This window comes from Gadus chalcogrammus, chromosome 16 (genome assembly GCF_026213295.1).
Source record: "Gadus chalcogrammus isolate NIFS_2021 chromosome 16, NIFS_Gcha_1.0, whole genome shotgun sequence".
NCBI classification, from domain to species: Eukaryota; Metazoa; Chordata; class Actinopteri; order Gadiformes; family Gadidae; genus Gadus; species Gadus chalcogrammus.
The window spans coordinates 2,688,826-2,704,696 of NC_079427.1; the positions used below are offsets into that span (position 1 = coordinate 2,688,826).

General features: G+C 43.7%; 2 protein-coding genes across 5 annotated transcripts in view; one reads left to right on the forward strand and one right to left on the reverse strand.

Annotated features, from left to right (window-relative positions):
• LOC130405754 (uncharacterized) overlaps positions 1-1,390 on the forward strand; it is a 164,063-nt gene extending 162,673 nt beyond the window's left edge. The window contains exon 33 of the mRNA XM_056610933.1: positions 144-1,390. Coding sequence (XP_056466908.1) covers positions 144-436 — 293 coding nt within the window. The 3' untranslated portion in view covers positions 437-1,390. The remainder of the gene's footprint in view (positions 1-143) is intronic.
• A 2,062-nt stretch (positions 1,391-3,452) lies between these two features.
• The window catches only part of LOC130405765 (NACHT, LRR and PYD domains-containing protein 1 homolog), a 53,483-nt gene continuing 41,064 nt past the window's right edge, over positions 3,453-15,871 (reverse strand). For all 4 annotated transcript variants that reach the window (XM_056610958.1, XM_056610960.1, XM_056610957.1 and 1 more), the window contains 10 exons: positions 10,125-10,157; positions 9,858-9,907; positions 9,708-9,760; positions 9,259-9,485; positions 8,669-8,919; positions 7,056-7,181; positions 6,839-6,974; positions 6,685-6,759; positions 6,513-6,572; positions 3,453-5,869 (listed from right to left, as the gene is read on the reverse strand). In XM_056610958.1, the coding sequence (XP_056466933.1) occupies positions 5,595-5,869; positions 6,513-6,572; positions 6,685-6,759; positions 6,839-6,974; positions 7,056-7,181; positions 8,669-8,919; positions 9,259-9,485; positions 9,708-9,760; positions 9,858-9,907; positions 10,125-10,157 (1,286 nt within the window). In that variant the 3' untranslated portion in view covers positions 3,453-5,594. The remainder of the gene's footprint in view (positions 5,870-6,512; positions 6,573-6,684; positions 6,760-6,838; positions 6,975-7,055; positions 7,182-8,668; positions 8,920-9,258; positions 9,486-9,707; positions 9,761-9,857; positions 9,908-10,124; positions 10,158-15,871) is intronic.

A 15,871-nucleotide genomic window follows, 5' to 3' on the forward strand; every position in this document is an offset into this window, starting at 1 on the left:
CATTTTAATGACTTTTTTTATGTTGAGTGAAAAAGTTGGTGCGACAAACTGTTGTATCTTTAACCCAATAAAGACGGGTTTAATTAATCAACTATCGTGTTTGCTCATTGTCATTTTAAATTACCTTTTGATTTTTCTTCCAGGGGAGCTTCGAAGTATCCGTTCTGAATTTGTGCAGAGAGTTCAAATCCCAGTTATCAAAGGTCTCCTGGATGACCTTTGGCAGCAGAAATTGTTGAGTACTGAGGACATGGACTCTGTGATGGAGAAGGGGAAGATCAAAGCGGACATGGCACGGTGTCTGATCGACATGGTTATCGGGAAAGGGGAGAATGCAAGTAAGGAAATGATCGATAGCATGAAGAAGAGGGACAATCCCTTATGCATCACCCTGGGTCTGATCTCTTCTCCAACTGCTAGTGGGCCTGAGGTCTAACTATGAGTGTATTTTTAAAGAAAATTATTACTGTCGACTTTGTATGTAATTATTCGACACATGTTTAGAATAGGACCTCCTGCCTGTGCTAGCACATATATATACCTATCCATACATACAAATATAAAGTGTACTAAGCTTTTCCTCTCGGGTACCTCCTATATCCAGATATAGGAGGTTGGCAGGTTGGCTTGTAAACAGAAGGTTGCTAGTTCGATCCCTTTTCTGTGTCCCTGAGAAACACCTAACCCTAACTGCTCCCGACGAGCTGATGGAACATTGCATGGTTAACTCCGCCGTGTGTATTAGGGCTGTCAGTCGCTTTGGATAAAAGCGTCTGCTAAATGCCCTAAATGTAATTTTTGTTTTATTGTGATTCCAGACTTGGTAAAACAGGTTGACCTTGTGCCAAAGAAAGGTTGAATTTTTTTATAATCCACAATGATAAGCACAATCTTTAATCATTTTCCCCAAGTGGCTGCTAGCATTGAGCTATATCGTTTTTTATAAATATATATTATGCATGTTACCTTTATTTTTGATTGTATACACACAAAGAATTGAACTATGCACAAAATTCTGAAAACTTGAAGCTCAGGTATCAACTACAAGACTCCTGACTACTAAACTCTAAGCACAATTCTACTGTTTTCACACATATAGAAATTCTAAATCAAATTTTTGCAAAACTCTAAGCACTAATCTCATCATTTAGCTCACTTGGTTCACCTTGAAACACTGGCCTTCAAAACGCAACAACTAATTACCAATAAGTCTCAGGTTTGTGTTTTGAGAAATTGAGCTATAGTTTCAGAAAACATGGTTAAACGATTGAGAAAAACTTTAACATGGATATAACTAAACTCCCACTCTCAGGGATTTCACCATAACATTAATAAAAGTGGTTTGTGGAAAAGGCTGCTTTCTTGCTTCATTTGTTTGACATGTTTTTAACCTGTCCATGCCAACGTAATATCTATCAATACTTTTAATATAGTAAAAATAATCACATTAATATAATTCGACAACATTCTATAAATAATGGAATACATCCGTGTAAGCTTTGGGGTCACCATTGACACTTCAGTGGATTCATGTGTAACATTATTCATGGGTTCACTCATGGCTCTAAAGAAGTAGAAATGTGAGCTCAGGTGCTTTAAGAGTGAGTGGGGGCAGGTATTCCTTATAGTGATTAGAGAGACTGAAGGTGAGCCAGACAGCGTGTAAACGTACACCACATACCCACAGCGGGCCCACCGGTCCACCTGCCGTGGCCGAGGCCCAGTTCAGGAGCACGGAGCGCCTGGGCACGTCCGTCGGTCAGACAGCCCTTGAACTTCTCCCCTGCCCGTGGTGCCCAGATCAGACAGGCTATCGGCCGTGTGGCGACTACCGCCGTCTCAACGGCTCCACCATCCCAGACCCGTGTCCAGTCCCACACATCCAGGATTTTTCGGCCCGGCTGGCTGGACAGATGGTGTTCTCTAAGGCAGACCTGGTCCGGGGCTGTCACCAAGTTCTGGTTGGTCAACACGATATCCCTAAAACCGCAGTCATCACTCTGTTCAGGCTTCGAGGTCCTGCGTTGGCCCTTCAGTCTTAAAGCGCCGCACCAGCTTTCCAGCGTCTGATGGATTCCGTCTGAAGGACCTCCCCTTCCTTTTCGTCTACCTGCCCCACCCACGGATCCTTTTAGAACGCCTCAACCAGCACGGCCTCATTGTGAGGCCGGCCAAGGGCCAGTTTGGCCGGTCGTCCGTCCACTTCCTGGGGCATCACATCAGTTGGGACGGAGCTGGGCCACTGCCTTCCAAAGTGGCTGCGGGGGCAGATTTCTCTCAACCTCCACGACCAGGGCTCTCTCAGGGAATCCTAGGGATGGTGAGCTCCTACACCGGTTGGTCCCTGGCGCCGCTGACCTCGGGTCGGCCCTGTAGAGGTAAAGGTCTGCTGCTCAGGAGGCCCTGGCCTGGTGGGAGGAGATGGTCAAGGCCTTCTCAGACACGAAAGAGGCCCTGGGTAACCTTTGTGGAAACCGGTTTCCCACAAATCACGTCATGGAAACGATAGCCTCTCTAAACCGTGTCATATCAGAATGGGACATCAGTGTCGCCCTGCGATCGAGTTCAGCGGTGTTCACTTTCGCGGGCAAGGGTTAACGTGTCCATGGTAACAGCGAGCTCCAGCAATCATAGACGTCGTGTTACACGTTAACATTAGCTAGATTGTGGGTAGTGTAGTGTAGTGCAGTCATATACCAACATTATGGCTAGATAGATAGATAACCACTTTATGAAGCTTTTATTAAGGCAAACTGAAAAAACGGATTTCCTGCAGGAAATGTGGTGAGCTTTGGAGTGCAAAATGAGGTTCAAAACATGTTTTAATAAACCACATAGTTAAAAACGTAAAGATATGCTGGGTCGGCCTACCTCAAAATTATTGCTAATTTAAACCCTGATAAGGATTTTGACCATGCGTAGCAGTAGACGTATAGCAGTGATTTGCTTCCAGTTTGTGTGATCTGTTAAAGAAGTGTCTGCAGCGCCCTCTATTGGTCACACTGGGAAGTGTGCTATCTGATCTCTGTTATAGGAGGTCCTCCCTTTATTGGGACATTAAAAATGGCCCCATGGGGCCAATATTATTTCATGAATGAATCAAGCAATTTCAAATAGACGCATGGCAGTGATTTATTTCAATAGTTTGTGTGATCTCTTAAGGAAGTGTCTCCCTCCTTTAGTTGCTGATCTCCACCTGTCCCAGATGTCCTCTGACTCTTCCCCTTCAAAGATCCTGCCACTCCCATCTGAGATCGCTTCATTCCCTTCCCCTTCCTTCCTTCTTCCCGCCTGCACCTCATTCCCTCATCAGTCTCCCCCCATATATACCATATATGTTAACTTCATTTGTTCCCTTGTTGGGTCGTTACTATGTGCAATTCAATAAGTCATTAATTATGCAATTGACAATTCATTATGCAATTTAATAATGTAATTTGTAAATACGTTATTCAAAGTGTGTTTTAATATGCAAAGTGACAATGAAATCCTCAATAAAACTTGCAAAAGTTATATATATTGAAATGTCATTTGAATTTTGCAACACACGGAGCGTGGGGAAGTGCATTGCAATCACAAAAATTATACAAAAAAATGATGCAAAAATGTAAAAAATGCAACCTGAATACAATTTAGTGGACTAGTAAAAATGTCAAGATAAGCAAAAATGTATTCTTTCTTTGGCATAATGTCAACTTGTTTTACAAACTCCATGATTACAACCATACTAACATTATTTTGATAAATTGTAACAAAATTCCTATCTATACCTGAGGGGTATTCATCAAAATCGCTAACGAAGGCGGCGCTTAGTTGATTAACGGAACACTCCATCCATTTGCATTAAGCTTTGCATTGTTAGAAACCCAGTCATGCGTTTGAATGGTCATGCAACACGGAGAAATCTGTATTTACCTCTTGCACTTCCTCTGGCAATGGCGTCATTACCAGCAGGAAATACAAGAGGGGGGATTTCTATTGAGACCACAAGCACTAGTTCCCACCCTTTCAAACCCGCCCATAGGGGGTGGGGCCTAATGCGCTAACAGACCTATCACCTCTCGCGTATGAGATGTCAACACAATGTCCGCCATGTTTCTTCACCGCTTAGCTAGAGAACAAATTTGCATTGTGAAACAGCCAAAGTGGATTTTGAAAATCTATTGTTGAATTCTGACATTCAGGGATATTAGTACGAGCCAGAATACAGCCAGGAAGAATGTACACAAATAGAGGGGGAGGCTGGGGCTGCAGCTGAACAAGCCCTGCCTGTTGCAGAGGACGAGGAGCTGGAGCGCGCTGGTTTGCTCTGTTCGCCTATAGCCACTAACACAGAGTCCCTGTGCTGCAGCGAATTTCAGCAATGCCAGTTTCTTCTAGAATAAATGGCTGAATCTGGCAAGGGCGGGGCCAAGTGTGTAACCTCTCACCCAGGCTTTAGCCTCATCTGAACAGTTGGGTATTGGATACATATTTCCAGACCCAGAAAGTGAACTGGAAACGCCAGCCAAAGCCCGCCGGGAGAAACAGACGTCTGAGCATAGAGTAAGTGTTTGTTCTTTTATTAACAAATTACCAGGAGACAGTAGATGCTCAAGTGGAGCTGTGACTATTTAGTCTCTAGCAAACGCACCCTACACGTTTTATTTTTGTAAATAGTTCATATTTTTTAAATATGAAATGAATATAACTTCAAATTCATTTGGATGTTGTGATTAGTTTACTAATCCAAGGGCTGTTATACTAAAGTAGGCCTACTGTATAAGATAAATACTTATTTCAACTGGGGAGAAACTTGATATGCTGAGCTATTGTAATTAGCAAATGTTTTTATGCTGTACAGTAATATACAAATGATGCGTTTGAAAAAACGAAGGCAGAAGTCTAAACTAGTCAACGTATCACGGGGATACGTTTACACAAAGTTTGCTCGCGCTACCACTCGCGCTATAGGTCCTTCCCCCTCCAAATGGAAACAGGCGGGCGGTGCAGCGGGCACAATGCACTGTGGTAGTTGGAGGATTTCTTACTTTTGAGCCAGAGAGACACTTTCTGCCTTTTCTCAGGCTAGGATGAACCGATTTCAATTTTTTTCTCACATTTATAATACACAGAATTATTTACTTCATATAACCTCCATATCTCCACCAGTGAATCATCCCTTTAAGCCCAGTTAGAACTGACGCCAACTTCCACTTGAGGCTAAAGCCATTCCATCAACGCAATTCAGCCACGCCTTGTTCAGGTTAGTTCAAACCAGGCTAGCGTTATCATGTCCTATGCGTGCTCACGAGAAATGTTCACAGAACGGTAAATGTCGAATCATGGATCAAATCTGAAAAGGAGAGTAACTGAAAGTAGCTAAGCTAAGCGAAATAAGCCCGGCTTTGCGTTTAGCATGGTTGATGGAATGCCTTTCTGGATACAGGCGGTACCTGAGGAGAACAGCATAGTTCACATGTACTTGAACAGGAAGGAGGACCTATTCTAAACATGACAGCAACAATTACTTTGTCAGCTAAATAAATGTAATGTCTTGTCAAAACAATGTTGACAGTGACAGTTTCTTTAAAAGTACTTTCAAAGTGACAAATTCAGACCAGATCAGAGATCAGACCCAGGGTTAAGCATAATTGATGGTCCCTCTCCTTCATACTATTGATCATTTCCTCACTTGCTCTCTCCCCTTTCCCCATCACCATGTCGATCAGACAACGTGCTTGGTCTGCTCTGATCTTGTGGTTCTCCATCACAGTGTCCTTTTCCTCAGTACTCAACACCTTCTGCTGCCAAAGGTCATCCAGGAGACCTTTGATAAGTGGGGTTGAAACTCTTTCCACAAATGGACTACGGATCCTTTGAAGCTTCCCTGTTATTGAAATCAAAAGGCAATATAAAATGACAGTGTGCACTGCAAATACGATAGTTGATTAATTAAACTGTTCTTTATTGGGGTAAATATAAAATCATTTGTCGCACCAACGTGGTCGCTCACAACGTAATAAGAAAACATTAGCGATGACCCTGATTGTACATTTAAATATGTTTTTTCCCTTGCGCATTGTCAGATCAACACATAGTTTATAGTAACGTGGCTTTGCACCGATTCCATACACTTTAGATTTATCTGCAGAACGTTCTGAATTTCTTTGACGTGTTTCATTCATGCAGATAAACCATCAACAATTTAGTTTAAAAGATAATACTATTTTGTATCACTTTAATATATAGAAGGGCTTTTGACCAAACGTGATACAGAGACTTACAAAAGGGTTTTGAGCAACCCTCTCATTGTTGGTATCTTTACACTTTTCGGCTTAGGCCTACATTGGTTCGAATCTTTTAATTGCAGGCTGTAAGCGAACAGTAAACTATGACTATATGGGAAGATTTGGTGATGCTTTACATCGTAATCCTTTACTTGACAATACAGCAGTAGCTTTTATTAACATTAATTCTTTGGAATGATCCAAAACAATATAAATACTTTGTTTTTCATTACAGCAACTCACCTGGCCCACCTGACAACCGCAACTGATGATTGACATTGTTTTTGCCTTTTTGGGTCCGAGCTGAAGAGAAGGGGGATGTTATATGACTGATTAAACGTGCCTAATAATCTCTGATTTGATTTAAATACCAACAATGATTGAAAGAACTCAGCCACACAAAGAAAAAGTATACCTCTAGCAATCCTTGCCGCAAACCAAAGTTTAATTCTCTTCCATAGATTTGGTTTCTTCTTGCCGTTCCAATCCTCTAGAATTTTCCATATAAAGGATTATCAGAGTCTTAAGATGCAAACCACCAAACTCTACAGATTGTGTCCATTGGTTACCTTCTCTGATTGTAGTAGACCACAAAGGTTCATCAGAGTCCTTGGCTCTGATGAACAATTCGAACGGAGGTCCCTCATCGAAACGTACTACAAAAAAGCCCTTCAACTGTACAACTTCAGTGGTGAATTCTAGATTCTGTGAACACACACACACACACACCTTTTCATTATAGGATTAAGTACGGGCAAATGGGAACAAATGGGGCACAGCTCATACCGAGGGTTCAATTTTCCCTTCTGGCTCGCTTTTGAGGTTGTGGTACTTCTCTTCCAGCCTACATGTGGGCGGTTTGTCAATCTTCATCCATGTCTTAATGGAAGAGAGCACCTGTTCTTCAATAGCCTGCACACAAAAGAAAAAGATGGGCAGGAACAAATAGTATAGAGGAACAGCAAGAGGAAGGTATTAATATGGGCGATGTACGATTTTCAAAATAGCAGATCATAGAAACAGAAAGACAGGTGTACACTCGAGCGAGGATGTTAAACTGAGTTATCTATCCCTGCCTGGTGCAGTCTAGCCTATTTTAGTCTATCCAGTTTAGCCTATAGCCTAGTTTTGCACAGATTGGTCTAGTAGAGTTTAGCTCATTTTAGCCTAGCCCAGTTTAGTCTAGTTTGTCTGACTATCCATGAATCTGTTTATCAACACACATGGACTCTCGTCTCATTACTCAGTGCGTTTACTAGAAACTCAAGAAAATCTAATTTTTGGGTTTGTCTGACTATGATTGGATTATTAAAATGCATGTATACACCTTAGTCAGAGTAAAATCGAATCGGGTTTCTCATAGTCGGATTAAGACCCCTAGATTATTCGATTGATATTAGCATTGGATGTTTACGGTCAATCGAATTGGAATTGGATATTGCGTTCTGCGCATGCTCGAGATCTTTTCAAGGGTCCATGAGCCGGAATTAGAAGGAGACGGTAGTCGTGTTGTTGTCTCCATTGGAAAACGAGAAACAGCGATTTATTTAAAAAGGTGGCGCAGAAGATGGAGGAAGCCGGTGTCGTGTAGTTACCCTGATGCATGTTGATGAAGTGCATCATCAACATGCATTCAGTACACAGTACGCTTCGATTTCAACCGAGGCTGAATTAAAAGTACATGTTTTTCTAAATGTTGCTCCTCAACAAGGTTGTAAAAATCGGTCAAAATAAAAGATTACGTTCCTTATTCATTCATTGCGCTGCGGCCGAACTGACGGGGATAATCTCTGATATTATGAATCTTAAAGACTCCGTCGGGTTCTCTGACCCTGCTACTTTGCACACCAAGTAAAGACTCATAGTGGGGGTTATCTCGGCCATGGTTGAGAAGGAATAGGGGGAAAGGAACTTTGGCTTTGACTCCCTGAAGTCCATATGAACCGTGACATGGAGGAGAAAGGGATTGTTGCCGTATGCAGACTCCCGCCGGAGGAGCTGCTCCACCCCCCGAGGAGCTGCTCCGCCCCCCCAAGGAGCTGCAAGGTCCGCAGACATCCGAGAGGACGGAACAATGGAGCGTCAGAGAAATGACATGGACCCAAAGTGAACTGACAGCTGTCTACTGAAAACATCTTTTACGAATACCGCCTGAATTCGTTGTTGCTAGCGACGTAAAGAGGTCAGCCGGTGGCTCTATTACCACTAGTTGAAATGGGTACAGCGCCACCTAGCGTACCGGGGAATGACATGCTTCGGCCATTGAATCTATTTTCTTACCGCCATGCATAATCTGACAATTGCAGTTTTCCAATTGGGGAGCATAGTCGAGTTATGGCTCTACTCGGATAAAGCTGTGCATGTAAACGTACTGTCGTTGATCAATTCTGCTTCATCACCTTGATCTCAGAGCAGTTGTTCAAGGCCAAAAACACATGGAAGGTGAATGTCGGTTTTTTTTTCTGCTCCTTGTAAACCAGCACCACCCCGTGGTGCTTCACCTGCACACTGCACGAAATGATGGGACCCAGGGGAGAAAGCGAGGACACACGCCATTTAACATGGCTTGCCGTGAAGTCCACCGTTGACTCAATGACGGCTTGTTGTTCCTTTACATGCAGAACCCTGAGGCTCAGGTCATGCTCAGGTTCTGTGGAAACGTTAGCATAACATAACATTATTCTAGCCTGTTTGGAAATTATAGAAAGCGAATTGGTACATAGAATCATTGAAGTCTTGAGAAATACGATGGAACGTCCTTCAAAGTTCCATAGGAATAAATAATATTAAATGTAACAAAATACATCAGGGAAATAAAGAATAGTGAACCAAATATCGAGTATCAAAAGATAACATGAGCTGAGTGAGTCAGCCCAATTTGAAATCAAGAAATTAACAGAATGGTTGGTCATTAAAACACTGCCAAAGCTGCCATGCACACAGATATTCTTATGAATCCCCCCTCTTAACAGTCAGAGTGTATTCTTACCAGCAAGGCACAGAGAGTGTGGGAAATGGATAAACTTGAGCACAGATGAATCCTTGTTGACCACATCCACATTCCAAATCGATCCAGCAGGTCTCCAGGAGTCTTGGAGGAACTTAGAGAATTCAGACCAGGACAGGACCGAGTAGCGGACCAGAGCCTGCTCCGACACCTCAAACACCAGACCTGTAGCCGAACACTCATAGGTCCCCTCGCCTTCCAGCCGTACCCTAACACACACACGCACGCACGCGAGCACGCACACACGCACCCGAGCACGCACGCACGCACCCGAGCACGCACGCACGCGAGCACGCACGCACGCACACACGCGAGCACGCACGCACGCACAAACACACACACAAACACACACACACACACACACAGTTTTTGGTTGTGAATCTTAATCTGATAACCCCATGGGACTGGTGTCAGGAACGAATAGCACTCACTGGAAGCTCCACTTAGAAATCTTCTTTGGTGTAACCTTCTCATACTCAGGAGGCTGTAAAAAAGCAGAAGCAAACAACAATAAATAACAATACAAGTATCTTAACTTTAAGGTAATTTATATAGCTAATGTAAATGTACAGGTATTTCACCTGCTGAGCTGCTTTACATTTTTCACAATGTGACTTGATCTGCATCTCCTCTGTCAGGATAAATAATAACTGTCAGTAATAAAACCGATGGAATGTCAAGGGTAAGAGTAATGTGTACATTAAGCGCTCCAATAACAGTTGGCCTCATGATGGTTCAGGGGTTCAGTGAACCTGGATATATTTCTTTCACCCCCAGTGAAATACTTCTGTTGACAGATCACCTCGTCATTGAGACTCAAAGCTCAATGGAAGAGTGACACTGCTCACCTTCATCATCTTCATCAATCTCAGCACTGGCGTCTGGCAAAAAGACAAAACAAGAAGAGAGAGCAAGATGGAGTTAAAGGGGACTCATTATGAAACTAACACTTTTCCTGTGATTTGGGGTGTTGTTTTTGGTCTCTGGTGCTCCCACACGCATACATCTGAGATATGCATTTCTGAAAGTACCCCGCCTACATTTATCAAACGAGCGAGTTAGTTTCTGCGCCCCCTCCTACATAGGAAAGGGGCACATTTGAATATTACTATTCAAATGTGCAGGGGCACATTATATATTATTATTATTATATTTTGTCAGACTGTATGATGCATGACTTTACATGAATGTCGAAATTACATTCTGACATTTGTCCCCCTAATAACATTGGCTAGGAAACAGGAAACATGTTTATATGCAATAGTTATTATTAATGATCTAAAGTAGGCCTATGTGTAAAATAAAGCACTTGATGGTAGGACAGAGAGTGTTCATTTTAAGTAGGGATACATATTTTGACATGTCAAAAGTATACTGAGTTGCTCTTTCGCAAACCATTCGTTCACCAGTAGTTAAAGGCCCACTATGCAACTTCGGGCATTTCTTTGCTGTTTTCTTGGTTTTGGCACGCACATTTCTCTACACAGCGCCCCCTACAGCTTCGTAGTAGATATTTCACAACACTGTCGTAACAACTCGTTGACAACCCTTCCCCATGCACTTCTACGCGAGCCATGTGCATTTGTTTTCAAAGAAGCCGGCGAATGCGTGGAGCCATGTCCGAAGTAGATGTTCATAAAGTGTAGGCAAGGTTATACATTTTTTAAATGGTGTATTTGTATTGCAATAAACATAAATCCATCCTTTTTTATAGTTGACGGGCAGAATTTATATCCTAGATTATAATTGTTATATCTTAGGTTGAACAGAACAATCAGTGTAAGAGGTTTGGCCAACATAATAATCTAAATAAAAAAGAACCTGGATTCGGGGATTCAGTCTGTATCTGGGGGACGAGACGGACGAACAGCAAAACACCGCTTGAAACAAAGGTGTTTATATGGTTGCAACCAAGCAAGCAAGAAACATACAGGGCTCACAACAAAACGGTCGAGAAAACAAACGGTTGAGTATCCTTTTCTCTACTTCTGTTCCTCCGACATTGGGTTTCTCTGTCTCTTTTTAGTCGGCTGATCTATGATGAATATAACAATCCCTTAGTTACTTGTGTTTATATCGAGCCGGTTCCGTGTTTGGGGGTCTGTGCCGTAAAGCACCAACGCCCGGAGTTCAGAAAATTGAACTTTCAACACTCCAACGCGTGACGCTTAGCCACGATAGCCAATCAGCGTGGAGCTTGACCCGACGTCACTGGCAGAGAGTAGTGACCCTTGCACAGAAGCATACGGCCGACATCTTTCTTTATTCTGGGTGGAAATAGTAACATAGTTACGCCATTAAATGCGTTTATGGAAACATTTTTAGAGAGAAATGTGCATTTTACTTTCATAATGTTCGCTCGGTGAATGTGAAGGATGTTTGGTTTGATAGTTATGACGAAGAGGGAACGCTCCGTTCACTTGCATGGACAGAGTCTCTGGTTGCTAAGCAACCTCAACGTCTTGGCGGACTATTTCTCTGCTGATCAACACTACGAATGCTGGAAACACAACAGACACACCATGTGAAGTTATTTAACCCGATTATCTTTATTTATGAGTCCTTAGCCCAACTGAAGGAGTTCAAGTACCTCGGGGTCTTGTTCGCGAGTGAGGAGACTATGGAGCGTGAGATTGACCGGAGAATCGGAGCAATGGGGGCGGTATTGCGTTCGCTTTACCACACCGTTGTTACGAAAAGAGAGCTGAGCCGCAAGGCAAAGCTCTCGATCTACCGGTCGATCTTTGTTCCTATCCTCACCTATGGTCATGAGGGCTGGGTGATGGCCGAAAGGACGAGATCGCGGGTACAAGCGGCCGAGATGAGTTTTCTCAGAAGGGTGGCTGGCGTCTCGGGATAGGGTGAGAAGCTCAGTCATCCATGAGGAACTCGGATTAGAGCCGCTGCTCCTTTACTTAGAAAGGAGTCAGCTGAGGTGGTTCGGGCATCTGGCAAGGATGCCCACTGGGCGCCTCCATTGGGAGGGGTTTCAGGCACGTCCAGTGGGGAGGAGACCTCGGGGAAGACCCAGGACTAGGTGGAGAGATTATATCTCAACACTGGCCTGGGAATGCCTCGGGATCCCCCCGTCAGAGCTGGTCAATCTGGCCCGGGAAAGGGATGTCTGGGGCCCCCTGCATGAGCTGCTCCCCCCGCGACCCGACCCCGGATAAACGGATGACGATGAGATGAGTTCGTTATTTATATCCGAGATTATTTAATGTAACCCGATCTAAACTCTAAACTCTAAACAACGCGAGTAACGCCCACTGCCCACTACCTCCGTCCGTTGACTGATCCCCATTGACTTTGAATGGGGACGGACGCGCAATGCATTGTGGATCCGTCCGTTCCGTTGGAGCCTTCGGCTCAGTCAAGAAGTTGAAAAATGTTCAACTTTTTCGGCAGCGACGGATCCGTCATCCAATCAGATCGCGTATGCAAATTTAAGCACTGTGACGCGACTTGGGAAAGCGGGTCATCTTGCATCGCAACAAGCAGGAAGTAGCGGGAAGAACCCGGCGAAGCGATTTGATTGGCTGACGGATGCTTCTGCAAAGACTACTCCCCCATCAGTCAGCCACGCCTTCCCACGTCCGTTGACTGACGGAGGTAGTGGGCACGGGGCGTAACGCGGTTGGTGTGGCCGTACCATTAGTCGATTGATCCATGAATGCAACAATTGCCTCGCAACTGGCTGTTTATATCTAGCCGGTGCCATGTTTGGGTGTGTGTCTGTGCCGTAAGCATTTTCGAAACTACAATCTGACTACATTTTCGAGGATACTTCCGTTGCGTCACATCCGGATTGTCCCGGTCCGAGCAGACCAAGTTGCATATGCGCTTTTCCACTGGAGAGGCGACATGGGTAAATGACACACCCACCAATCGACCCAGAAATGGATGCAGAACCATCAGCATAACTCTCAACCTGCATACTTACTGCATGTAATTTTGGCTAAAAAAGTTGCATAGTGGGCCTTTAAGCTTTTTGAACCATTCGTTGAGCACTAGTTAAGCTTTTTGAATCATTTGTTCACCAGTAGTTGTGTGTGATTGAACGAATGATTCAAAAAGCTCAATTACTGGTGAACGAATGATTCAAAAAGCTTAACAACTGAATGATTATAACATTGGCTAGGAAAGAGGAAACATGTTTATATTCAATAGTTATTATTATTGATCTGAAGTTGTTTAGGAAAGAAGCATCATGTAGCCTATATTCTTCCTTCAGTGTGCATTATAGAGAACGGATAGGCTACTTATTTGGGCAATTTTTTCTCTTATTTGTGTAGGGTAATGAAATCCACTATAATTGATAGGCCTACCATGATCAATGCACTAGTTATTATTTATCCGCAGATTTTGCAACTGAAATGTGGATAAACCTATAGGAATAAAATACCATCAGCTGGTTTCAGAGACAGTTCGGCCGCGGTGCAAAAAACACGTAGGAAGAATAAAAACATAAATTTTGACAGATGTGCTATAAAGGACTTTGCTACAACCTCGTTGGTAACAGACATGTTGAAAAACATGCAGGCTGCTTTTAATTCAGCCTTTGGTAAAACTTATATCCTTAATAGATTTGATACGTGGGTGAGAGCAATGGAGTCACTGCACACACAAAACGCTACCCAGCACAAATCATACTTCACTCCTGTTGGAAGAAGTTCAGAAGAAGGAATGTAGGCTATGTAAGGAAATACAACTTTGGGAATTACATCGCATATGCGTATGAATGTCGGCCTATTATAAACTCTTCAGTGTGTTATTGTGTCAGTCTGCGTAAGATATGAATGATAAAAAGTAACGAGACAAAGGATTACAAAAAAAAAATCGCGAAGGAGGAGTCAATGCATCGCAAGTCCCCTCTGGCAGTTGTTGTATAGGCCTGGGCCCAGTTTCGCGATAACGATGGATCTTCGCTTGTACGATTATTCTCACGATGGATCTTTCGTCAATTTCTTTGGAGCGTTTCCCGAAACTCCTCTTAACATGAACACGCATTCGCTGCACTCACTACGTTCGTAGGATTGTACCTGTCCACTGACATGGTGCTGAAACGGGCTGTGACGCAGGGGGAGACGCAGGAATGTCGCAGGAAAATGGGGTTAAAAGGGCTTAAAATATCTCCCCATCAAGGCCAACCACGAAGTACGAAAAGAATAGATTGCAATAATATGAATGCTAAAGATATTAAAACACAATTGATTAGGCCTAGGCCGACATATATATAAGTCCGGACTCCTTATCCTGAACGCACTGTGCATACATTTATTCACGGCATTTCCCCCCTTGAAATAATTCCATGTTACAAAAATCCAAAATAGCTTGTGTGACAACTACATTTATCTTAATGTGCTGATTTTTTTAAAGATATATTTTTCGCAGCAAGAGAGCCGACTTTAACTGATTCCTCATGAGGTGGCATTGATTGGCTCTCTAGTATAGAATATTTGTAGAGATTAAAATTGGAACGTTCAATTCATACATTATCATTAAAACGTGGCTATTGCTGACCCGATTAGGAGAGCTTGGTCTAGATCCTGCCCATATTGTTGGGCAGGATGAAGTAGGCTATAGGCAGGGTTCGAGTTATGATTCCATCTCTGTGGGGGTCTCTTAAAGGTCCCATGACATGAAAATCTCACTTTACAAGGTTTTCTAACATAAATATGAGTTCCCCTAGCCTGCCTATGGTCCCCCAGTGGCTAAAACTTGCGTTTGGTGTAAAACGAGCACTAGCTGTTCTGCTCGCCTTTGAAAAAACGGAGGCTCAAGTGCGCTGATTTGGAATGTCTGTGTTTAGGACGTCATCAAGCATGATGACGTCCTAAACGTCATCATGCTCCTCCCCTTACTCTGCCTGGCCCGCCCAGAGACGTTGGCCCGCCAATGAGACTCGACCGTGCGAGCGCCACATGTGTGTGTGTGAATACACACACTGTAACGCAAGTGTTTCTTGTCGGTTCTTTCTTTGACTTGTATTTCCACAATGAGACTGTAGTGGGGGTTATCTGAGCCATGGTTGACAAGGAGTTGGGGGAAAGGAACTTTGGCTTTGACTCCTTGAAGTACATGAACTGCGACATGCCGCCGGTTGCCGCGAGGCACCATCGCCCGGCAGCGGGCAGCCGGCAGCAGGCAGCGCGCGGTTCAGTCGATTTCAGGTTGATGTGAAAGTGGAAGAACCAGAGACGTCGCAGAACCCGACAAAGTCGTTTGTGATTCATAATATCGTCTGGAGGCGCACACAGCTTTTAGCCGTGATAATATGTATTATATGATATTATTTAGATATAGAGCTCCAGGACTGTAACGCAAGTGTTGTACACTTCCTTGTTATTTGGATAACCATTCTGCTTTTGGTGTTATGGGGCATAACACGTCGGACTCTCGTCTCTGGTATTTCTACAACGAGACTCGTATTGGGGGTTATCTCAGCCAAGGTTGAGAATGAATTGGGGGGAAGGAACTTTGGCTTTGACTCCCTCAAGAACATGAACCACGACATGGAGGAGAAAGGGATTGTTGGCGGCGAATGTCTCCCGCTTGAGCCCCGCTGAGGGACCACCGCCGGAGGCGAAGGTGC